The sequence below is a fragment of the Tyto alba genome, unplaced genomic scaffold (assembly GCF_018691265.1).
Source record: "Tyto alba isolate M040663 unplaced genomic scaffold, T.alba_DEE_v4.0 Super-Scaffold_6, whole genome shotgun sequence".
Taxonomy (NCBI): Eukaryota; Metazoa; Chordata; class Aves; order Strigiformes; family Tytonidae; genus Tyto; species Tyto alba.
Genome location: NW_024881327.1, coordinates 27,478,560 through 27,504,182, shown reverse-complemented (window position 1 = coordinate 27,504,182; position 25,623 = coordinate 27,478,560). Strand labels below are relative to the sequence as shown.

Below are 25,623 nucleotides of genomic sequence, written 5' to 3'. Positions count from 1 at the left end.
ATGCTTGTACTTGCAGAGGTATTGCAGCCATGAACAGATAGATGGTTTGAAGAACACAGAAGTCCAGAGCTCTCCAACTGTGCTGGAGTCATCAATGGCTCTCACATGCCCATAGTTTTCTCTTTTCGTGTGGCTATTCAGGAGTTAATATGAAAGGCACCTGCAGACCTCTCTGGAAAAAAAGGTATATATCTGTGTGGATGACATTAAGTATTATTATCTCCACACAGAAAAGATATCAGATTTCTCAGACAAGCATTATCTCTGGTGACTATCTTCTTTGTAGTTACTCTTCCATAGGATACTTGGGAGAAGACAGTTTAAATACACTTCAGACATGCTGGATGGTTGCTTTGCAGACTTGGGATCAAGACCATTTGTACTACCAGACAGTAGTACAAAAGTATAAAAGTGAAAACATGTATGTGTAATGACGAAGTAAGGCACCAGTAAAGCCTCCCACCCACCCAAACAGACCTACCTCTCTGAACAGCTCATATACGCTGCTTCAACACATCTAATTAAACTGCACAGTGTGCTGTACTAAGGCAGCTATGCTCCTTCTTGCAGCCAGGACAGCTCATTTATGGTTTGGTCAGGTATTTTGCAGCATGACGATGTTCAGGCCTAACTGAGGCAACTATTATTTCTGGACAAACAAAGGAAAGAAAATTATGTCTTTTGTAGTTGTAAACTTACAGAATAGACTGACATTCATGAAAAAATATGAACGGGGAATGCAAGACTCTGCATATGAATTATTTACAGCTCTATTGTGATTACAGAAGAGATGGCTATTTTGTTAAAAGCTGTGTGAGGTTTTCTTCTTTCTCAAACACGTACACTAACCTGAAAGTTCTGGTAAATCAATATGTTAACCAACTAAACATTAAAATAACTGTTTTCTGGCAGGCCTGCTACTACCTTGTGCCTTGCAGCAGCATGCTCTTCCCTCTTCAGTGTTGTATCCTCTTTCCTACAGCACCTGAGCCAGCAAAGGTGGTGGATCCTGCCAAGGAAACGGAAGAACTCTGTATTTTTTCCTGCCCAGAAGAATAAACCTGCATAATTTCAAGGTGGCAGTTACGGGCTTCGTTCAGGTAGATGTATTTTTATTTCATCTGATGCACCAATATGTTTTGAAATTCCTGCTAGCCGTATGGGCACTTGAAATAACAGACCATCAGCTGCTGTTCACTGAAACATACATAACCAAAGTGTTTTCAGAGTGTGGTCAGGGGTGTGTGGCATGCTAAAATGCAAGAAAATAGAAGAAAATGCCACCATGTACATGGGAAGGAGAGCACAACCAACTACTGCTGCTCAGCATAGCCCTCCCAGCTGTTAGGAATTCACTGTTGATACTGGGCAAGTACTGGCAACTCCAGTACCTTTCAGTAGGGACTGAGGGATCAGCCAATAACTTTTTCTGGGTTTTAAAATTCCTTTTTCATCAGAAGATGGTCTTGGAATAGGAATCCTCTCACTTTTGTATAAAAGGCCATGTAATTTCATTGTAAGGGGCAGCCTTCAAGAGTGGTCTGGAAGGCAGTAAAAGCAAGGACAGTGTGAGACTTCAAAAAGGCTATTGATGAAACAACTTACAGAGGCTCCTGATGGCAGTGAGTTGTTTAAGGTAATTTGGACAGTTTCTCAATAGCCAGAGGCTTACTTCCTAGAAAATAAGAGTGTTTTCTAACCTTGATTAGCCCAGTGGCTAGAAAGCTTGATGTTCAGACAGGCCGAGTTGCCTTCAGTGCCAGATTGTCCTGGCGGAAGATCAAGAACATCAGTTTCCCTGACAAGCTGTCAAGGGTGTCAGGTTCTGTCACAGCCGCGTTCCTGCCGCAGCCTCCATCTGCTGAGGCCTCAAGGAAAAGAAAAGCCTTTCAATGGTAGCTAACGTCTGGATGGGCAAGCATTGCAGTCGATGGAGACTGTAAAAGCTGCTCAGCTCATTTTTTTGCTTTGAAAACTCCGCACCTGAGCACGGCTGGGGGAAAACTGCCGATGCCTGGGCACGACGGCCCTTTGCCTGCACGCCGTCCGTCCTGCTGGCTTGGGACCGGGTTTGCCCCTGGCTGGGGGAGAGGGCTTGCTCGGCAGTACCGAACCTCGCCTCCCGAAGCGGCAACCGAAGGCCTTGGCCCCTACGGCGACGAGCAAAGCTTCCTCGCCCCCACCCGCGGCCGTGGGGTGCGCGGCGGGGCCACTTTTGGAGGGGGCCCCCGCCGCAGCCCGGCCCGGCGGCTGCTGCCTGTCACTGCCCAGGGGAGAAAGAGCAGAGCGGGCGGGAAGCGAGAAGAAAAGGGCGGCGAGGGAAAGCTGAGGTGCGGAGAGCTCTGGCGGGCGCAGGAGGAAGGAAGCGGAGGCTCGCCGGGGGGGCAGAGGGGCGCGGCGCAGCCGCGGGGGGCCGGGCAGCACCGGCGGGGCGGGGCGGGGCAGCCGCGGAGACGGAGCGGAGGGGTCGCGGCCATTGCGCTGGGGCGGGCGCGGTACCGCCGGTAAGCCCGCCGGGGGGGCGAGCAGGCGGCCGCCTGGCTGCGGGGTCGGGTGGGAGGGCGCCGTGTCCGGGCTGAGACGTGACGGGAGGGAAGCGTGGAAGCAGCGGTCGCGGAGGAGCTCTCACGAATTCGTGAGGAACCCGTGGCGGAGCCATCCGCGTCACCCTACGGTCGCGGGGACAAACGAGCCGGCGGGAAGACGGGGTTGCTTGCGGCCGCCGGCCTTCGGGCCTCGCAGCCGGCTCCGGCTCGGCGGGCAGCCGCCGGCTCCCCTGAGGTGCCGCCCCTCAGCCCGAGGGGGACGCGGAGCGGCCGGTTCTCGGCGTGAAAAGGCAAGGTCGTCGCGACCGACCTGTCCCGTTTTCAGCCTCTCAGTCGGGACTCGGAGGTGGAGGGAGGTCCCCGCTTGCTAACCGCGGGTGACATTTTGAGGGCGTCAGGGGTCTGGTGCGGCCAAGTGCTGCGGAGACCGAAGTGGCCCCCCGGGAGACCCGGCGGCGGCTGAAGCGCGGTGGCAGGCGGCAGTCACGGGCAGTGGGAAAGCGCGGTTTGTGCTATTATGTCTTTCAATGTCTCCTGGGCCACGAGGCCACCCCAGTGTATGTTAATCTCATCGACTGAGCTGCTCTGGAAGCAGACCGGAAAGAAAAGGTATTTAAGACCTTGACTCCAGGAACGAGAGCCTTTGTTTTAGTAGTTCATGGTGGTGATTAAGGGAGAGGGTGTAAGCATTTATGTGCTTTGCAGATGTATGGCAAGGAAATAGACTTTGGTCCATATAAGTCACAGAGAAATCCCTGAAGCTTCAGGAGAGTATGAAGGGGTGCATAGTGCGTGTGTTCAGTTACAGGATTAGGCCACAATAATAAGTACTGGGCTTAGTAATGAAAAAATGTTCACAAGGATGGGAAAGAAAAATCAAAGTTCCTAGAAGGAAAAAGGTTCTCTCAGAAGTGCAGCTACTGAAAGAAAACGTACTCAATGTCAAAATTGCTATTATTTTCATACTAAAATAATTCTTGGAGGGTATTCATGTTTCACCAGCGACCACAGTATTGAGAAAACATTTGTTTTCATATCATCACCAAGAGATAACAAATTTTGACATTACCCCTGTTTTCCTACGTGATGGATTGCAGCAGAGAGGCATTAAATGGTTTCCCCAAAGTCAGAGTGGAATTTAATTCTCTTTGCTCCTTTGTGTGCCCCAGCTGAATCTTTACAGTTAGTCTACGGGCAGTTACTATTTACAGGAGCAAAAGCTAGGACTGTCAGACAAGGATCACATTCTTTGGCTAATTGCCACTACTGTGGACGATGTGGATTTCAAATGCAATAGCCACACCTGGTATATATTTCTAATAAAAAATAGACCAGAATCAGGGCTGGGTACCCTACATACATGCTCAAAGACACTCACTCTAACCTGATATTCTTGTCCCACTTCCCTGTGCCAACATGAGTACTTCCAGAGCTGCAAGCTAGATTGGGAAATCCAATAACGTTCTCATCTTTGAATTAGTAAAAGGTCTTGCAGATCAGTGAGTTGAACCAGGTTCGGCAAGTACCAAATCCATTATGAAGGAGGAGACAAAGTCAGGAGCAGGAGGTAGGAGAAGCAAGAGCAACTCCTTTCAGTGTTAGCTTTTAAATCAGTTCAGCTATTCAGAGCACTGCTTCTTTAGTGTCTTAAACAGTTTTGAGTTTACTAGGATCAGAAATTGAGGATTCTTAACCCCCTGCATTTTTTTCTAGGCTCCTATCCCTTATGGCTTAATTTTTAATAATAAAACTTTTAAAGATACACATCTGTAGTTGAGCTCTGAATTGCAATAGGACACTAATCTCTTTCAGGCCTGAAATATCCTGTCAAGTGATATGTTTCTTAGTGTCGCAGAAACTCTCTAGTCGTTAAAGTAGATTCACAGGTTACTCCTGTCAAAATATCCCTGAGCAGTAGACAGGTTCTATTGTTCCATGATGAATATCTGTATTCCTGAGGTTATAGAAGAGCCAGTTTTGTCAAAGACTCACTACAGTGTTGGAAAATGATGTTTTCTGCTGTCTTGAATTCTGTTGAACAGTGTTGGGGCTGATGACCACCTCTATCACATGTAATTTTGTTTTCTGTAATAATTTTTAAAAGTTCTGTCTTGTCCATATAAATCCAGAAGCCATCAATATATGCTGATACGCTGTTCAAAATGGATATAAATACTGGTATAATTACTGCTGTCATGTTAATGAAATGAAGATACATTTATATCCTCCAAGTATGAGAGCGATGCACAATTCCTGTGTTGGACATCAAATAGTTGAAATCAGTGTCATGAAATATTAAGTGAAGTCTGCAAGATCTGAGCCTAATTTTAGACCTGAATATAATAAACACTACTGGAAGAGAAATAAAAAGATAGTGAGTGGGAGATGAGTAAGAAGGGCAAGGTCAGAGGCAGCAATACTAAAATAAATGAAAGTGCCACAAAGGATTCCATGAGGATGAAATGAAAACTAGACACCTGTGTGGTTTGAGCTTGACCTTCAAAACTGTTTCTCCAAAGGTATCTCCCACTGAAAATATTAAAAAGTCAGGGAAAAAAAGTGATGCACAGCTTATGTTCTAAAATAGCACTGTCATTTGCAACTGTACTGCATGTGAGGAGGATGTTGTACTGGTAGAAAGAAGGAGCTGTGCTGAAGCTACAACACAAATGCACTGGATCAGCACAACAGCATTGACGATTAAGGTGGTGTCAGCTGTAGCATTACCATCCCTTTTAAATATGCAGGTATCTCAGTTTGTTGTAGCTTTTGTTTCAGCTTTTTAAAAATCAGAAGGCTGTATGTAAATTGTTCATTTTTAAGGCACACTTTTGGTAGGTATGTGTGCAGTATGCTTAAGGTAAATGTAATCTGTTTGGCTAAAAAACAGTGAAGCTGTACTGCTCCAGGCCTTGACATGAGCTGTCTGCCTGCACAGTACTTGAAGACCTCCATGGAAATCTGTACTTCTGTGGCTTAACTGCTGTTAGTTTTCTGGATATTAAGTAGCTCAGGTTATGCCCACGCATGTATCATCCACATTTCTGGCTTCCATTGTTGGCAGAGAAGTCTATTTAAAACCTGAAAATCTTTAAGATAATAATCAAATCTAATATATTCATTTAAAGTGAGCTGTGGAGGATTTTTTTTTTGCCTTTGGAGCTGGTGCTCTTTTTGTAACTATATGTATAACCTCCTTTCCCAGATCCTTTTGAAGAACACTAGAGCATTAAACCTGAAAGTGTTTCTGGATGCCTTGGGAGTTTCTGGAACTCTTGAAGAGCTGATTAAGTAGGTGTCTTAGAAAACCAGAAGAATAGGACTAGTTAGAGACCTAACACAGGATTTAGGAAATTCAAGTACAGTTTCTTGCTGTAACAGGTATTTTAAGTATAAATTTAAACGAGCAATGTAGACCTTGTCTTCACAACAGAATGTTGGCCCTTTAAAGAAATCAACGTAGTTAAAAACCAGCAATACTGCCGATATGGAACCATTTCCTTTAAAACTCTTTACTGTAACTTAGGGAGCATAAAGTGATGACAAAAAAATCAAATCCTTTTGCATCATATGATCACCAGTATAAATTTTTTAACACAGTCCACACCTCAGTTTTACTGTGAAATTAATGTGAATTTCACACATATTGAAGCACCTGCAGTTATTAAATGCTGCATGACAGTAAGCTAAAGATATATTTGTGAGAAAAGACAGTGATAAAAGACTAAGACTTAACCTGGAAAGTTTTGTTTTACAGTTTTGAGAGACCAATATGGCACATGAAAACAGGGCGTAAAGCAGAACTTTTCTGATGAATGGTGATGAGGATGTAAAATGCTTGCACAAATCATAGCTCTCCTGCAGTCTTCAGTTTTATTTTGAAACTGGTTACCTGTAGCAGAAATACCTGATTCATCTGAGTTTTAAACCTAAAGTTTGGTAGTGTATGGTTCACTTGTGTCTGTAGGTACAAGATCTGGTTGGCATCTTAAATAACTTTACCCAACGCAGAGGAGGTTTTCTGCTTGTATGTACTGTGCCCACACTTTAGCACATTAACCAGTACTACTGCATGTATGGTTCACTATTAAATTACTGTGCGATTGACCTTGTGTTGGGGCTTTGGCACTTCCTGGGTTTTAATGCATCCTGCTGATTGATTTTAGGTTGTGAAGATTTGCAGATGACTGGCTTAATGTACTCGCAACCAAGAAATTTCCTTTCCAAGATAAGGCATTTCAGGGCTTGCAGGTTTTAAGTGTTGCCCGTGCTAAATCAGACTTTGTAGGTGGGGGTGCATGGCAAAATATTGCCATAGCATTTCGCTTTTCATAGTAACATCTGCCTTCCGTTCATAATCCAGGACTTCTTAGCGTTCCATTTATGACTATAACTCAGAATATGTGGTTGCAAATAACCACATATTTTTCTTAGAGTTGAAGTTTTGATTCCTGCAGGTTGTTGGCTGTTTGTCCCATAAAATGGCCACACAAGTCTCTTATCCAGATCTATTTAGCGTATTAGGGTGTCTCTGCAGATTTCCTATTGTCTTGCAAAGACATGTTCCAAACTTGTGAAATTGCATGCTACAGAGAAAGTAGCAAACCTTAGGAGAAAAGAAGTATTTGTTCTTCAGAGTGTAAATTAATCTTTAGGACACGGCTCCCTTAAGTTTCTCCATTGTCTAATAGCATCTGAGTTTTCAGAGATGATTAGGAAGTGTTTTCAACATTTAGCCTATATAGTTCTGACAGTGTACTCCAGTTGTAATGTAGTGACACAAGTGCTACTGAGCCTGTGCAGTAACACTTCCTAAGAGGTTTAAATGGGACTGTGTGTGGATCAGGGATGATCCACTCTTCCATAGCTTTGTGTAGTGTGACCTCCATCTGGGTTAGCATTTTTTATCTTCCCTGGTCACCCCAGAACCTTAGACCTGCAGAACATCATGAAATACTCAGAATAGGGAGCCAAGAAGAGGAGTGTTGATGGAGAGATGCATTGTCTGAATTGCTTCCCTTTTAGGTGCTGTAGACATTTTTCAGGTAGGATGATGCAATTTTATTGATTGCATTTCTGTTTGCCAAGATTCGATTTATTACTTCCTACTGGAAACAGGCCCAGATGACACAGAAGTCCTGCTGCACATTGTGTCCAAAGACTGCCTGAGCAGGAACAGAATACAAACACACACCATACACATGCATGTGCCAAGGGTCTGAGGAACATTCTTGTGAAATGTATCATTTACCAAGTGTGCAAAGAATTTTCTGAAAGAGGAATGAAGACTAGCTATTTGGAGACCAGAGCAAAAGAGAAGGATATTGTCAGAAGGGAGGAAGTGGTCAATAGAAGCCAGGGTAAATGGTAGGGCACTTCAAATGACATGCAAGCAAATGACCACAACATAATAGTAAGGTGCAGTTCCAGAGCAGTATAAACGTTGGCTAAATTATCTACACATCTGTTTTGCAGGCAATCTTGAGAAAGAATCTGGTATGGGAGAGGTCAGTAGTTGCCCAGTGATTTGCCAAAGGCTACTGAATAATATGGCTGGAACTAAGGAATTTTTAGTCTTAACTCCATCACCCTGCAGGAGAGCAAGGAGAGAAGGCTTGCCTGTGGATATGAAGGTGATACTTCACAGAATTGGAGGCTGACAGAGTTTACAAGACACAGGAAAAACAAGTGATGGGAAAAGAAAGCAACTTCTGGACATGAAATATACATACATGAGAATGGTTATACTGGGCTTTATGATGAAAGGCCCTTCTTTCAGGGTATGAACCATTTGAAAATAGAAGTTTTCTTATCAATACCACTGGCAGAGTTATTAAAGGGGTTTTTTATTGTGATATAGGATGGTCACATGTGGATAGTGTGTAGTGTTGATCTGTCCTGTGGTAAAAATGACACTGCTGTGCCTTGCTTTTACAAAGATTTGACAACCAGCTACTTCACACTAATCATATCTAGTCCTTCCAGTTTTCCGTATCTAAAAGTGCTTTATAAGAAGAGAAAAGAATCAGCGTACATGAGGGAACTGAGGTAGAGAGAAAGCAAATAATATGTCTAGTGTCAGATAATTCCATTCCACATTTCATCATGAACATGTGAAAGTTAGTGAGCTTGCTACAAAAACTCACCTTTTTGCATGTAAGACATCTGGATTACCTCTATATCAGCTATTGCCACGTAGCAAGATCATGTAGTGCTCATGCGAGTGTATAGCATGAACATGAGAACAGAGTCTAGCTTGTGTGACACTGTCCTCAAAACTTAGAATATAATCAGGTAGACTTCCTGTTTTCAGATACATGAACATTATTCTTGGGGTTTTTAAACAAACTTTTTAAAAAAAAATGTTCAAAAAACTGCTTCAAAGTAACTCATCTTGTGGCTTTTTTTGCCAGTGTTTAAAGAAACATTTGCTGGTTTGTATTATTACTTTGGATTCAGGTCAGCTGGAGAACTCAAGAATTTACTATGAAAAAATACATGACGAGGGTGATAAGAGAAGGGGTTTCTTAGAAAAATTGTTTAAAACAGCTTTTATTTGATCTTTGGCAACTTTGTCCTTTACAATATCTAACATGAAGTTGATTCATCTCCTTTTGACCACCTTCTAGGTAACCAAAGAAAGGGTGCTTATTATTTTATGATCCAAATTCAGTGAGGAAGAAGAAGACTACTCAAAAGAGGAAAAAAAAATACAAAAGAGATTTCTGAAGCTTGAAACCTCATACATCCTTTTCTTAAATGGAAATGCAAATGATTTTAAAAAAAAATGATTTGCAAATAGTAGCTCAGTCAAATCCCAAGTGAGTCAGAGGGCGTTGTGGCAGATTATGAGATCCATATACGTTTTTCCCAAGATGCTGGTTAATTGTCTGATTCACCTTTTTGACCATAGGATATTAACTTGTTGCTTCTCATGCAGTGTTTCCAATGTGATATGGTTGCAGTGGTTTTGTGTTAGTTATTTCTTGTCCATACAATCTTCTTCAGAGGTTTCTTAAAAGTTGTTACAATAAAATGCTGGGGATACTGGCAGAAATATGCAGTGCACACAATTGAATCTGTTGCCTGTGCCTTTTTAAGTTCTGCTTCTCTGAAGCAGGATGATGAAGGGTGGGGCAGAGGTTTTGGAACTGTGTTAGGAGTCAGGGACTGATCTTCAGCAACACTGCGTATGCAGTTTAAACTTTTGGCTCCAGACCCAATGGTGGTAAGGAATTCTCTCTAAACATACTGTCATGTTAAAATGTCCAGTACCCTTCCCTGCTGCCCCTGCTTTTTTTCTTTTTTAAACAGTGGTCACTGGGTAGCAAGTGCTACAAAAGGTGGTAAATTATGAAAACCAAAAGGAGCTAGAATTTAGGAGATTTTGAAATTTGTCAGTTTCTCTCCTTTGTTTTTCATGATTCTCAACTCTCTTTTCCTATCTTTATTTGCATGTTACTGACAGTGTAATTCTTAAGCGTTTAAAGTTGATTTAGCTATAGAGGTTATTTTGCCTATATAATTTTCACTGAGTGAACAGGATCTGCCATTTAAAGCCTTTGCATTTCCATTAGCTCTGGGAGTTTCTTTACTTTTGCTGCTACTTCTGGTCACAGAAGTCATGAGTATCAGATATTTGTTTGACGGTCTTATGAAAACAAACATCATTTTTTCTACAAATCTAGCCTGTTCTCAAATACCTGGCTCATATGACATCTTGTAAAATTCTGTGATGTTTACTTACACTTTCTATATGGATATTGCACATTGTAACGGTATGTAGAGATATGTCAGGTTACTGCACTTGGGGAAAGAATTATTGTTTCAAACAAAAGTATGGTTAGTTGGCACACCCTGTATGATTGATGCTAGAGATGGAAGCTTGAAAGAGACAGAGAAATTTAACAGGACAAGGAGGGAAGCATGTTAAAACTCTCCCTGATAATCCAGCACACTGTTAATTAAAGCAAACATTTCTTTAGAAAGGCCCCTCATTGCATAAAATCTGTTTGTGAAATTACTGATTTGTGACAGCAGAGACAGTTAAGGAGGAATGTTGTTTCTTCAAAATGGCCAAGCCTTAAGGATGCTGTCCAGAATCTAGAAGTTGGGTTTTTTTAAGAACTGAATTGCAAAAATTTGTGATCACAAGAGAAGAAAGTACCTATTTTCAGCCAGTCAGCTTTTTAAGTTCTTTAATTTTCAAGACTTTGTTCTTTGCTTAAGTTCTAACTTGTGTAGATGGGTCAGTGTTCATTTGGTTTATAGGAGCTCTATATTAAATGAATTGAATGTATATTGAATGTATTGAATCTATATTGAATGTATTGAGTGTATTAAAGAGCTCTGCATAGCCAAGTGTGGAGTCTACTAGCAGCACGTTCTGCAGTCCCTAAACGTTCTTGAAGAACTGGCTACCTTCCAAGCTTTAGACTTGTTCTCAGGCTCAGAGCAAATGAATTTAAGCATCTCTCTCGCGTGTGTACAGATCAATATTCATATGTCTGACTACGTGGTAGTCATACTTAAAAGTAGTTCATTGTTGTGTAGTAGCTGCTTCAAGATGTCAGAGTTTCCATTTCTGGAGAAAAGACTGACCGTGACTGAAATGGGATATTAACCTCTGCAGAGGGCAGTCCCGCTGGGGACTGTCCCCCGAGCAGTAGGATTAGAGGGAGCAAGGATTATGAAGATGTCGCATTCTGTGTCTTGGAAAATCTTTACAACCTCTTTCTCATTTCTCCAAGAAGTCACAGGTATAGCTGCTTTCCTATGGCAAGTTGCTTGCCTTTGGTAGTCTGGTGGTTACTGGGACCACAAGGTTTGGCCCTGTGCAAAATGGAAAGTCTCTTTTCTCAAGACTGGTCCCTTATGTTGCCTTGGGAGAATGGCAATTCACATGGGAACTGATGGGGGCTGCTGAGAGGAGATAATACATAGGGGTTTGTTTTTATCTCCTTGTTCTTCTTCTCCCTTCACATGCAGATCATGGTTTCTAAAGAGGAACATGAGTTTCATCTGTGCAGTAACAGTCTTTCAAGACTTTAAGATCATAGAAGTCAATAACTATCCACATCTAATGATGATAGGACGAAAATGTTCCATCTTAATTTGATGAGAGAAAGAGGCCGGTTAGTCATTAGGGCAAAGCTTTCTAAAAAGATTTTGCAGAATCTTCTTTTCAGTGGGTTAGAATGGGTTGATGTAGCTACATTATTATTATCTCATTGCTAGAGGACCTGCTGAGGACACTGTGCCCATGTTTCAAGATTTCTTAATTGTAATTGAAGAAAAGAAAAATCAGAGAAAATGTACAAGAGAAGATATGATGGTGTCAAATCACTAGTTTGGAAAATTACTTTTTACAGCAACATTCTGGAGAAGTCTGAGCAGCACGGTGTGGCATTTGTAAGTAGCAGAGAAAGAGATAGCACGTGAATATAAGTCTGAGTTGAGTGAAGCCAAAATCAGGATTAGTTTGATGACTGTGTAAGGTGTTCTGTAGTAAAGAGATTTAATTTGGAAAGACCCAATAAGTTTTAGAGGCAGTTTTTGTGGGGGAATTTAGGAAGAGGATTTAGTCAAAAATTTCGCTATAGTGTATGCAGGCAGCGAGATACCAGATGGAACAAAAGTAATCTACAGTGAGAAGTAGCTGTACTGATGAATTGGGGCTTATGCAAGTTACAGTTTTAAACAAATGTAAGATGAGCTGTTCTATGGAAGAAGTAGTACAAGAAATGTAGCAACTATTAATTGTAAAAACTCATAAATTGTTAAATAATTAATTGTGAAAAATAGAAGTTCTGATCTGCTATTAGAGCATGTTTTTTGTGTGTAGAAGTCCTTTTATGACTGCATTGGGTATTTTGATAAAGTGAATATCACCTATACCTATGAACTTCAACTTTCTTTAGAAAAACATATTCCTGGGTAGATTGCTAGAGCTTAGCTAATGTGAATAGGGGAGAAGCATTGTCATGAAGTTTATTCATCCTCTATCAGCTGGTAAAAATTCTCAAACCTTTTTATAACTCGAGGGGTTTTTGTTCATGATAGCTACTTAGTGCCTTTCACTGGCAATTCCTCAATTCAGGTCTAAGGCTGTACTCAGATGCCTATTGCTGCGTTGTTGACTCCTGAGTTTAATAAAGGTTGTTAACCATCAGCAAAGCCTGCAGTGTCTGAGATAAGGATTCCTTTCAAAATGATGTTCTCTGCAGAATTAGCAGCTTGTCTGCTTTTTTTCACCATACTACAGCACAAGAAACTGGTGGGTGGGCTGCTTACATCAGGTGCTATTACAAAAATACTGTGCATTTTAAATAGAATGCTCAGACTCCAGGATCCTGAAAGGGTGGATGAAATTCAGATAAATTCAACCTTTGAAGCAGAGGCTCCAGACCTCATATAACCTATTGACTGTCTGTTGTTTTTCTTTAATCAAAATATGGAAATTACTTTTTTCCTAGGCTTATTCAAAACTGTAACTGTGACTTTTTAGTTGAAAAGCCTTTACAAATTATTATGTAACTTGCTGTATTTTAATGTGTTTCTAGGTAGAGGACACTCCTTGGATTACAAAGTGTTTCGGGCACAATGGCAGATCCCATCCGATGGGCCCGATACCGTTGGCAGCGACTGATATCTGCAGAGGGCAGAGAAGGTAGCAGCAGCAGTAATTCAAATAACAAGTGCTATCAATCATCAAAAACTATTGGCAAACATAGGATAGTGATACCCTGTTTGGGACATTTTAAGGAAGAGTATGAAAAAGTATCAAAACTTTACATGAACAACAAAATACGGACTACTAAGTATACTTTATTGAATTTTTTACCACGGAATTTATTTGAACAGTTTCACAGGTAATGAACTCCTTTTTGGTTGTAGTAATTCTTCTGAAGTGGAATCCTTTTATTTAAATATGTGTGTTACTATGTAGTCGGGTATTCAAAAATTATTCTTCCTCTCAACCTACCTATCGCTTCTGAAAAGATATGTATTATTTGGCCAAAGTCTCTTGGGTATCATCAGTTTTGGTTAATCCTCTTCTCCATAGCTTACGTATTTTCCACTAATTCTGTTCCTTGCTATTGGAGCACTGCCACACATCAATCTGCAGTAGGATTTTCAGCTCATTTCCTGCAATGCATTTCTCCCCTTCTATCATGTGTGTTTCTCTGTTGCCAATGTTTTTCATTCTTCTTCTGCTTGGAGGACTGCTGATTTGTAAAGTTATGCAGGGAGATTGTAGGATGGCTTCCTTTTATAAACATGTCATCTCCCCCAGAAGATGATAGAATTAAGTTTAAAAGACTTGGAAATTTGGAAGTGTGCAAGTTCACCAAAGCCTCACTAGAAGACATATGCTTGGTAGACAGGTTTGAAAATACAGAAAAGTTCTTGTTTTCTGCATCTTCCAATCACGCATATTAGGCAACTGTGCAGCTAAGTAATCTGTTGACTGGAGAGTGGGAACAGAGTTCTGAATACTTAGTTCTTAAATTACAGTTGGGGTGAAGAAAAGATAAATTAATGCTGACTTAAGTGTCTGTGTAGCATGGAGTGGGGGAATAAGGATGGTTGCTAGCACAGCTAACTCTTATGTTTTCTCTTTATTTCAGAGTTGCCAATTTGTATTTCCTATTTCTAGTTGTCCTAAATTGGGTTCCTCTGGTGGAAGCCTTCCAGAAAGAAATTACAATGCTACCTCTAGTAGCAGTTCTGACAATTATTGCAGTGAAGGATGGTCTGGAAGATTACTCAAAGTACAAAATGGATAAACAGATAAACAACTTACTAACCAAAGTGTATAGCAGGTAAAAGACAACAGTCTTTCTGGTTTATTGTTATTACTTGATTATGAATATATGTGAAAAAGTTGTTGGCAAATCTTTGGTTTACTTTCTGGATACTCCTGGAATCCTAAAATAATTTAAATTGGAAGGGGTCTCTGGAGGTCATCTAGTCCAACCCCTTGCTCAAAGCAATTCTAATTAGATCGAGTTGCTTAGGGACTAGCCTAGTTGAGTCTTGATCACCTGTTTTGCTAAATGGATATGAAATTAGTGTAAAATTTGCTGAAAAAAAGTATTCTTTGGTTGAGGAAAGAGTGTTCATGCATGAGTTTGTACTATGTTGTACATAGCATTTGTTTTTGAAAGGTGTTTTTTCAGTTCCTCTAAAATCGCTGTAAGCATCATGGAAATTCAAGGCTTGCTAATTTATCACTGTATTGGTAAAGCTCATCAATGTTATTGGGATGTACTCATAATGTAATAACATTTCCCCAAACAGAATGAGATTATTTTCTATTGAATCCATCACATAGTTGGGTGCTAATGTTAGCATCTGTTCCACAGTGCAGGACTGCAGTGTTACAGACTGTAGGTGCAGGTCAGGAGTAGAGCGTGCTCGTGGTGAGAGGTTTTCTGACAGGTAGTTATTATGCATGGTTAATTTTGAAAAACTTAACTTTTCCGGTGTTGTGATAGCCATCACAAATAGTACCTGTAGGAGAGGATTGATTGGTAGTTAGACGCTAACAAATTCAGTAAAGTCTGAGCAGTAGCATACAGTAGTTGCTGTAGTGCCAAACTGCATTTAAAGCTCCTTTTTTTCATTAAAGACATACCTTTTCCTAATGAAGGCAATACACTGAAAATAATTTTTTCTAAAATCTTAATGTGCAAGCTGGTTATGCTGAACCCTAAACTCTGTACTGTAGACATGACTTTAACCAGCCCATGCAGCAGGTTTGCAATCTGGTACTACGTAACCATTAAATATATTGTGATATTACTCAGAAGATGAAATCTCTAGCTTTCTGCCATTTGCCATACTCTATTGGTACTTTAAGAGATAGTGTGTAACCACAGAAAGAGTCTGGGCTATCATTTTGTATCATCAAAGGAAAAACAAACAGCTTTTTGTTCTGCAAACACAAATATATATAGCAGCTTCCCCAGTAACGTTCTATTCAACCTATAAAAATTGGAGCTTTAGACAAGTAAATAATTGGGCTATTAGGGAAGATAAACGTTCTCTATGTTTTTCATGACTGCAGAGAAGGTTTAAGGGAGAAGCTGGATTATATTGTGCTATACCCGGAAAGAATTCATTGCCAGAAAGCTGAAGCATTCAATATCCTTATTCCTGAAAACTCTGTGTCACTTGCAATCTCATACCAATGTCAGTGGAGCAGGATTAATTTCTGATCTTCTTTTCTGTCTTGATTCTTTCCCCATCACCAAAATTGTGTGATAATCAGTGGCCATATTAGTCATATGTAAAAATTCCATCTTGTGCTTATAAGTATTTCGCTTTTGTAACTTTTTTTGTCCTTAGTTCCTTTATCATGAATTACTTTTTATCCTATAGTCTGTTTTTAAAACTAAGCTTGGAGGCATGGTTAAGGAGCTGATTTATCTTAAACTTCTATTAATCTCACATTATGATTCAGAATTTCTTAACTTCTTTAACAAGAATCCCCTAGAAATTGTAATGAGTCTTCTACTGCATGCATTTAGTCAAGCATAGTCATATCAGTTGTAAACATGCTGCAGAACTAGCTAGTGTTTAATACAATTCCCAATTATTTTCTTACTATGTATTTGTTCATCTGGGGAAGTTGTATACATTTTTGCTGTATACGTACATGTTTGCAGATGACACCAAGTTGGGCGGGAGTGTTAATCTGCTTCAGGGGAGGAAGGCTCTACAGAAGGATCTTTTCAGGCTGGATCAATGGGCCAAGGCCAATTGTATGAGGTTCAACAGGGCTCATTACCGGGTCCTGTACTTGGGTCACAACAACCCCACTGAACACTGCAGGCTTGGGGAAGAGTGGCTGGACAGCTGCCCGGTGGAAAAGGACCTGAGGGTGTTGGTTGACAGCAGTGCTGAGCGTGAGCCAGCAGTGTGCCCAGGTGGCCAAGAAGGCCAAGAGCATCCTGGCTTCTATCAGAAATAGTGTGGCCAGCAGGACTAGGGACGGGATCATCTCTCTGTACTTGGCACTGGGGAGGCTGCACCTCAAATCCCGTGTCCAGTTTTGGGCCCTTCACTGCAAGAAAGACATTGAGGTGCTGGAGCATGTCCAAAGAAGGGCAACAAAGCTGGTGAAGGGTCTAGAGCACAGGTCTTACGAGGAGCAGCTGAGGGAACTGGGGTTGTTTAGTCTGGAGAAGAGGAGGCTCAGGGGAGACCTTATCGCTCTCTACAGCTACCTGAAAGGAGGTTGCAGCGAAGCAGGTGTTGGTCTCTACTCCCACGTAACAAGTGGCAGGACAAGAGGACACAGCCTCAAGTTGCACCAGGGGAGGTTTAGATTGGATATTAGGAAAAAAATTTTTACCAAAAGAGCAGTCAGGCATTGGAACAGGCTGCCCAGGGAAGTGATGGAGCCACCATCCTTTGAGGTATTTAAAAGATGTGTAGATGTGGTGCTTAGCGACATGGTTTAGTGGTGGACTTAGCAGCATTAGGTTTACTATTGGACTGGGTGATCTTAAAGGAAAGGTCTTTTCCAACCTAAATGATTCTATCATTCTGTGATATTTGCTATCTCCTGATGGCTAATCTCAACAGTCGTAGCACAGACAAAAAGGTTCTCATAGTTTTTTTGTGAAATACATAGTAGCTAGAAAAAATACAGGGATGCAAGAATAGTAGCATTTTTCTCTCTCTTTTTTTTTTTTTAATCTCTAGTAAATAATTCAAGGATAAATCAAAGAGTTGCTTTGTCACAAAATCCTCAATTTCCAAATATTTCTGTGGTTTTGCAAATTCTAATTCACTTTGAAGGATTCCTGTAGAAGTCAGTGGCAAAATTTGACAACTTTTCACCTGATATTTTTATCTTACTACAGCAGCGATGCCATTGCTTTCTTTGTTTATGAGCTTATTTTGTCTTGCTTACCTTTTTGTTTCCGTCCTTTCTCTAACTCTTCTAGATACAAGCTGGTTGTGGAAGTAATTTTCTCTCACCGCCCTCCTGGGTTCTCAAATCCTTCCCATCCTGTTTGGAGGGTGAGGTAAAAGGGACCTTGTTGTGGAGTGACCAGGGTTATTCTGCTCCAGTTGGTGTTGTACCCCAACTGCACTCGCTTGATCTTCATAGTGGGGTAAACTGGCCTACACGAAAAGTTACGCTGATGTTTTCAATACCTGAGCAGTAGTTCTAAACAAAAAAAAAGGTCACTAGTTTTCAGCTCGGTCAGTCTCCTGAATAGATTTACTTCATCAGCACCTTTGAAGCTATCAAAGCTTAAGTCATACCTTTCCAGTAACTGGGACCCACATCCTGTTTCGGCAAATCCTCCTTCCCTTTTCACATTTACCTCTATTATTAGGTTGTTTTCTGTTAATTTACTTTAGAAATTTTTCCTTCAACTCCTTCCCCCCCCTCCACACCCTCACCCTCTTTATTTTCAAGAGAATGTACTGGTGTCAAAAGTTAATTCCTGCAGTGTTGTTTGAATCCATCTATTTTGTGATAGACGTGGCTGTAGCTTTGAGTTTTACATTGTGCCAGTTTTCCATCTGTGTAGAAGAGTAGTGATGAGCATCTTAAGGAGAAAACAGATGTGGCTTATATTGGTTTAATTTATGTCAGCTTTTTTTGCTTCCTGTTTTTTGCTTTGTTTGCACTTTGAAAGCAATATAACTGCCTCCACCTTATCTTCACTGGAGAAATTGTCATCAGTACACTAATTGTGTGGGCTTTGTGCCTTCTGTTGTCAGTTAATGCATGTCTTGAAAAGTATGAGTGCAAAGCTTGATACGGTGAATGTTTTTCTGATATTTGTTATTACAAGTGTCTGTTTCTATTTCACTGTATCAGAAGCATTTTCACAGCTAGCACTTTGATTAAAGCTAGTAGATAAGAGCCAGTCTACACATACACACAATGGCCATGTTGCAAAGCCTGTTAGCTTGTGTCTGCACTGTAGAAGCTGGGCGTGCTGCCCAACTCCCTTGTGTGAGTGTGCTTCTTGGCCAGCTTAGGGTCAGATACAAGGAAGGAAGCCTGACATGGAAGACAGCCCTAGCACAGCTGGGACTGTACCCCAGTCTGGGTGACTGAGAAACAAAGACTGCGGAACACCTGCTCCCCTCTTTAAACAAAGCTCTAGGGTTATTCTGTGCAAGGCAGAAAAGCCAGGCAGTCACCCAGGGCAGTAATAGTTCATACAAAAACGTACTGCATCCAGACCTGTGCAGCATTTGTGGGTGTGTTTCATCACCCCTGTTGCAGCAGCCTATTGCTGTGTGCCTCCGGCTAGCTCATCAAGCACTCCTTGCTGCTTGTTACCTTGCAGTTTATTCACCACTCTAAACCTGACTGTGTTTGCAATAAACTGCTGTGATTACATAAAAGGAAGATTCTTCATCTCAGCTGAGGACAGAACAGCAGCTATAAATGGAATGTTGAAAACAGTTCAAACTTGTGTACATCATGCCTGGATATTTCATATTAATAAAGAATTACAGCTCAATGTGATGGGCCTGAGCTTTTATTGACTTCCCTGAGTATTACAGAGTCTGGGTACTTTACGTTAAAAATTAATGGAAAAGATATTTTTAAAGCTTGTAAATACAAGTTTTTATATTCAGACTATCGGTGAAGCGTTGATGAATATTCTTGCCTTACATCTTGGTAGATGTTCATCATCTTGGGAGACAAAAATTTTTGAAAGGCCCTATCAGAAGGGAAAAGAGTTGCTGTTCTTGGTTGCATAATTGCAAAAAAAAAAAAAAAAAGTGGTGACTTGAAGAGAAATCCTGAAAACAGTTTGCTTTCTTGGAATAATGTAAATACAGGAAGCAAGTGGACTGAATTTTAAATAGAACTAAAATAATTCTGGGAGGGTGTCTGGAATGTAATTCCCAGAAAAACAGGGCTTGAGCCGTAGTCCTGATTCTTTGTAATTATATTCACCTGAAGCTAATAGACTATCTCATCAGAATTTTTTTAATGACATGGAGGCATAAATTAACTGTTAGAGTAATTTTCTAGTTACAGTGTCTTTCTCTTAGCTTTCAGTTTATGCATTTGTTAAAAAAATTACTGTTTTTATCTGTATTTCAGGAAGGAGAAGAAATACATAGATGAATGCTGGAAAAATGTCAATGTTGGGGACTTCATCCGGCTTTCGCGTAATGAAATCATTCCTGCTGACATGGTGCTGTTATATTCTAGTGACCCGGATGGGATCTGTTACATTGAAACGGCAGGCCTTGATGGAGAAACCAATCTAAAGCAGAGGCAGGTGGTGAGAGGATATTCAGAGCAGGTGATAATTGTGCATTTCTAGTGGTTTAAGAAAGTTGACATGACAGATGGTCAACTGAAAAAAAAATCAAATAACCCAGCCCTCTAGACTGCCTAATTCTTGATAGCTCAGCAGTCCCTATCTGAAAACAAAATAACTAGGTAACATAGTTCTAATCAGTCCCTATCTGAAAACAAAATAACTAGGTAACATAGTTCTAATTTGTTGCTTGAGTTATTTTGGAGCAAATCTTTGCGTGTTCACTTAACACAGAGAAAAAGAGATCTATCTCAAGTAACGCAAGCCAGTAAAAATAACTATTCAGGTAAATGTCAAGAAATCATTTACGGTACATATCCTGTCATGGGTGAGAAACTGGAATTTTTTAAAAGGGAGCTCTGTGCTGTATAAAGACCAAGAGAGAGGAGCAGATATTATCTTCTCTCTTTCACTGTTTTTTCATATTGCAAATGCATTTTTAGCTCCAATTCTAGTCCTTCATGGATTTAGAAAGCCTTTGGAACCCTTAGAATTTTTCTGCTACAAGTCTACTGTGAACAGCATTAATGGAGTCATCTCTTCTTTTCAAGACTGAGCATCACTGGGTCTCAGAGGGTTTACATGTACCAAGTCGTGGTGGGAAATAGGTGGATTTATGCTTTTCAACCATGGAAGTCACATGGTTAAGGCTTTATAAGTAATGCGTAACAGCCTTTTCAGATACTGAAGAGATGACTGCCATTGTTTTAATACCAGACAAATAAACTTCATATAATATTGATCCTAGTAGACAAAATGCTGAAGGATGGCACAAAGAAGATGATATCCAAAGAACAAAGAATCCTGGCGTTTCTGCAGTCTTCAGCACAGTTGGTACTGAGTTCTGCTGCTGAAACACCATGCTGAAAACAACAGCAGGGAGACTCTGTGCTGTCTGTAGGAACAGACTGTTTAGTCCTCTGGAGATAAAAATACCTGAACAGCCTCTGAATTGTCAGCAGTGGTGAGGAAATGAGGTACCTTGTTATGCATTAAGACTCCCCTGTTACTTAGCAATTATACCAAAGGCATGATGTGATACCCATGAACAAAGCTGTTTCTTATCCCCGTACAGTGACATGCATTCTTTTGTTTGTTTGTTTGTTTGTTTTCTTTCTTGATTTAATCTTAAAACAATAAGGCAGAAAGGACTGTTATGTAAGGCAAAATTCAAATGGTTCTACAGGCTTATATCATACTGAGGTGGCCCTGATCTCATACTAGTTTTTGCTACCAAGGACTGATTTCAGTCTCACTCAAGAAAGAGACTGTTTTCTATGTTTCCAGAAAACCTGCACCAAAATGCTAGGAAGAATCATACTGTCCAAAAAAAGTGACAATTCCTTCATCATTCATGGAAAAAAAAAAAAAAATTGTAGCTTTTTCTTGTCAGGACTGCATGGTTTCTGAATGTAGGGCCATGGTCGACTTCACGGACCTCTAGTGCCCTGCCAGCTGAGTTTCAGCCACAGGCTTTGTCCTTATAAATTCAGGCCAAATAAGACCGGCAGTGCTGTGTAAGAGGCTGACTACCTGACATCTCAATTTCTTAAGCTCAGAAGAATAGGAATAAACTGCATCAAATTAAACAACATCTGAAGACCAGGAAATAAAATGACTTAACCTATTTGCAGGGGTGTATTGTCCTGCTTCTTTATGACTGAGCAAGTAGAAACACAGTGAAAATGTTATCAGTGGGGCGTTTGTTCTTGCACTTGGGATTCCTTTAAGAGAGAAGGCAAGACAAAATTAAAGTGTGAAACAGGAGCTGAAGCTCTTATAGTCAGATTTATTTTTTGGCAACTTAGAATTTTTTTTTTTTTTTTTGTAATACTTAAATGACAACAGGAGAGAGATTGGGAGAGTAACTCAAGGCTTCTTAGGTAACAGCAGGTAACAAGGCACAGAACATAGTGTCTCCAACAACCTTGGCATTCATCGAGAAATACATGGAACAGCTGAGGACCTGCTCCCTGAGAATAATGAGCTATTTAGTGAATAAAATGATATTGCTCTGCTGTTTTCAAGATACTCAAATGTTGCTTCCCATTAAGAAGGGATTAATCTCCTTTTCCTTCCACACCTTATGTGGTTAGCTGAACCAAGCACAGGTTCACTGGCATGGACAAGCTAATATGCTATTAGCACCAACTCACTGTGAGCAGTGAATGTTTCCTGTTACGTTATAAGAGAGGCCACGGGGCTGCACTGGTCAGTTCCTTCTCAGCCTATGTGGTCAATGAATGAATCCAGTCCTAACTGCATAATTTATAGTCCAGGAAGATCTGAATGCCCATATCAAGATACCTGCTTTTGGACATAGTTTTTGTCACCTCTGTTTCATACTGGCAGCGTGTAGATGTAACTTCTGTCCCCATTGTAGGTTACACCCTGAGTTTTGGGGTTGCTGTTTCAAGGTATATTGTAAGAAGCTCCTACTAACAGCTTCACTGCTATTACAGATTGTTTGATCAAGTCAGATGGTTTAGTTGTCCATCAAAAATAAGGTGCTTTCACCAGAAATAACATATCTGGAGACAGTTTCCAGGCAGTAGAAGAAAAGAATTGACTGCTTTGGCTATTTTACTTCCTACCGGGGCTAGTTCTTTTCTCTTTGTGCTCTTTTTTTGCGTAATCATTGTGCAATATGGAATGTGTGAAAAGCATGAATCAGTTATACTGTCTAACATTTTACAGAAGTTTTATGCTTCTAGTACAAATAAACATGAGAAAGGTCAGTGGAGAGAGAGATCTTTCATAGTTAATTAAATTTACAAAGAGACTGAAGGCATCTGTCTGTCTATAAGGCTGTGTTCATATTGACTTCAGGTTAATACAGTGCAGCAAATCAATACAGCAAAACAATTTTTTTTAATCGAGACAACAAAGTATGTGTTAATAATATTATGTTTTCTGAACTTCAAATTCTACTTACAGGATTGTTTTAACCTCACAGTTGCCGTTCTGCCAGTGGAAAGTCACCCAATTGTGGGAGTGCAGCCTTCTCAGAGACCTGTAACTGTGTAGATGTATTCAATTACAACTGTGAATTATAGATTTATCCTTGGAGTTTGAAATCTTAAACTGGTCATTCTTTTTTTTTTTTTTTTCTGAAGAGCAGAACAAGTGACCTTCCAAAGAGTTAGTAGAAGGTACTCAGCTTGGAAATGGCTGTGTTATACCAGAGGCTAGCCTCTGTTATACTAGAGACTAGAGGCATACTCATATACCATTAATTGAAATTAAATTGCAAGTGCAATTGCAGGTAATTCCAAAGAAAAGACCTTTTGTTTTTTTTCTTGTCAGGTTTCATTCTTTATTAATAAAGGATATTTGTTTTGCTTGGCTTTTCTCTTCACGGAAGAGCTCACCTGCTGTTTTTTCATAACATGTACTTTTAGTTTTTCTTAACAGCCTTTTCTTTGATACTGGTAAGGTTCAAGCATCATTAAAAAGTTCTACCCGATTTCTTTGCATTAGCACTTACAGCATCCTGGTCATGGTATTGGAAACAGCAGCTGTTTGGAAGAAATTCTGCTTGCAGAGAAGACAGTGCTTCATTTTTTTTTTTTTTTTTTTTTTAATTATGAAAAAAAACCTGTGTGAGATCTTTGCTTTTCAGATGTTCTTACTGCATTTTTTTTCCTTTGCCATCACTCTTCCACCCATTTTCTCCTTTCCATTGCTCTCAAAATACCAGCAATTCAACTGATACTTGCCAGGGTTTGATATTTACTAAGAAGTCCTTCCATGCTTTGTAAGTCTGATTTACACTGGGTAGCAGATCATCAACCCCACCAGCAACTTACAGTTTTGGTGCTAAATTGTTAGTAATATCTGAACCTATGAAATTATTATGTTCTTAAGTTCCATCACATTTTGTCTGAGTCCTCTGTGTTTTTTTTTTTTTTCTACGGCTTTAGGTCTCTGAAATTGATCCAGAAAAATTTTCCAGTAGAATAGAGTGTGAAAGTCCTAACAATGACCTCAGTCGCTTCCGAGGCTTTGTGTAAGTAGGCTTGGTGGTTCTTTGAACTATTGTCATTTGCTTTGGTGCTCTTACTAATTTTCAGAGAGCTTGAAATGTTTGCTTTAAAAAATAATGACAATATGTACAGAAGTCAGTTTGTACCACTACATTTCTGAGTGCAGCCCAACAGATGGAACTCCAGAAGGGCTTTCTGAGAAGGAGATTGTGAACTGGGAAAAGCCCACTAGTGCTTTTTATTTTATATTGAATATTTTCATCATCTTAGTTCAGGCTGTTTTGCAATTGTATATTCCATATTTGAAATAGCTGTTTCAAATCTGATCTTAATAATGTGATATCTACAGTATTTGATCTGGACCATGGCCTGATTGGACAAGATGCATTGCTCAGAATTGGAAATGGGAAGGATTGGCTTTCTATCCTATTCTGATTTGTTTTTTGTAACCACCACTGACCTGATGAAACTCCTTTTTTACTGATGTGCCTATCTGCGTCTTTTCTTCTTATGGGTTTACAGACAGTAGGAAAACAAAATACTATTTAATGGGGTGACTGATCTTCAGTTTTGGGGAGTTATAATGTCTACATTCTTCTTCCCTGTGGGCACTGGCATGTTAGAAATCTGAAAAGAAAAATAAATATATATAAATCTTAGTCTTCGAGGAAACACCTTGACAAACAGTGGGCGTAATTGCACTGAAAGGATGCTACAGGAGTAATGATGCTCACAGTATATTTAAAATGGGATTTAAAATTTTTTTGGAATTTTTTTTCTGATGTTGGCAATCCAAGTAGAAGGCTTTCAGACTTCCAGTGTTTGTCTTGAGCTCTTTTCAATAGTGTTGCCAATTCTCCTATGTCAGCTGTCAAATTTTAGGCTTGTCAACACAAGAAAATTTTAATACAGTGCCTATATGCCTGGATTTTCAAAGGTGATCTGCATGCATGCTACCCCATTCTTTTGAAAAGTCCAATCAGAAATGTCAGAATGGGAGTCAGTGACTAGCAGCTTCTTTGGGAAATCTGCTCCCTGATGTCTTTGCAAATCCTGACTGGTAATTGCTGGAGTCCTACAGCTGAAGTAGCATGCTTTTTTTTTCAGTGAGCATTCAAACAAGGATCGAGTGGGCCTCAGCAAGGAGAACTTACTGCTCCGAGGATGCACAGTGAGAAACACAGAAGCTGTTGTAGGCATAGTGGTCTATGCAGGTTAGTGAATCACCCTGGCTTTCACAGATTACCTTGCAAACAAGATGTGCCTTAAGAAGCAGTATGGTACAAAGGGGAATTAGCAGAGTAAACGCTTGAACACAGCAGAAGGCAGCTGTAGCTAGAAATGTTACGAATGCACGTCTGGATTAAGTTTGTTTCTATTTAAAGAATGTAAAGAACTGATATGTCTGATTATTTGAGGGAGGTCAGCTCTGTTCTGTGTGAACAGGTTCTTGTCCTCAACTGTTAGCTGAGATGGTAAACCCAGGTTTTGAAATGGACATGGAGGGCTTGCTTAGGATTTTTTTCTCATCCAAAAGTGAAGCTAGTGCAGTTCTTCAGTGTTCTGTATGAAAGGGCAGATGTTTTTGAACTAATCAATATGATGTATCCACCCAGATAATGCAGGAGCAGGATTTTGTAGAAAATTTTAGACAAAAATCTAGAAAACATCAAGAATAAGATTGTTTCTATGGGAAGGAATATTATTGACAGTATAAAAGTTAATGTGTAGATGACAGGTTTTGGTTTAGTTTGTTCAGTTTTTTTTTAA

At 40.2% G+C, this 25,623-nt stretch overlaps 1 protein-coding gene across 14 annotated transcripts in view; it reads left to right on the top strand.

The window, feature by feature from the left end:
• The first annotated feature begins 1,079 nt into the window (after positions 1-1,079).
• ATP10D (ATPase phospholipid transporting 10D (putative)) overlaps positions 1,080-25,623 on the top strand; it is a 56,209-nt gene continuing 31,665 nt past the window's right edge. For 6 of the 14 annotated variants that reach the window (XR_006167000.1, XR_006167001.1, XM_042807698.1 and 3 more), the window contains exons 1-6: positions 2,446-2,504; positions 13,109-13,417; positions 14,177-14,371; positions 19,645-19,849; positions 23,791-23,876; positions 24,961-25,067. Coding sequence is in view for 12 of the 14 variants with exons in the window: in XM_042807698.1 (XP_042663632.1) it covers positions 13,149-13,417; positions 14,177-14,371; positions 19,645-19,849; positions 23,791-23,876; positions 24,961-25,067 (862 nt within the window). In the remaining 2 variants the exon portion in view is untranslated. Of the gene's footprint in view, positions 1,101-2,445; positions 2,505-3,046; positions 3,156-11,783; positions 11,958-13,108; positions 13,418-14,176; positions 14,372-17,506; positions 17,678-19,644; positions 19,850-23,790; positions 23,877-24,960; positions 25,068-25,623 lie in introns of those variants that run through there. The other 8 variants (XM_042807696.1, XM_032998947.2, XM_042807699.1 and 5 more) reach the window with 8 other exon arrangements.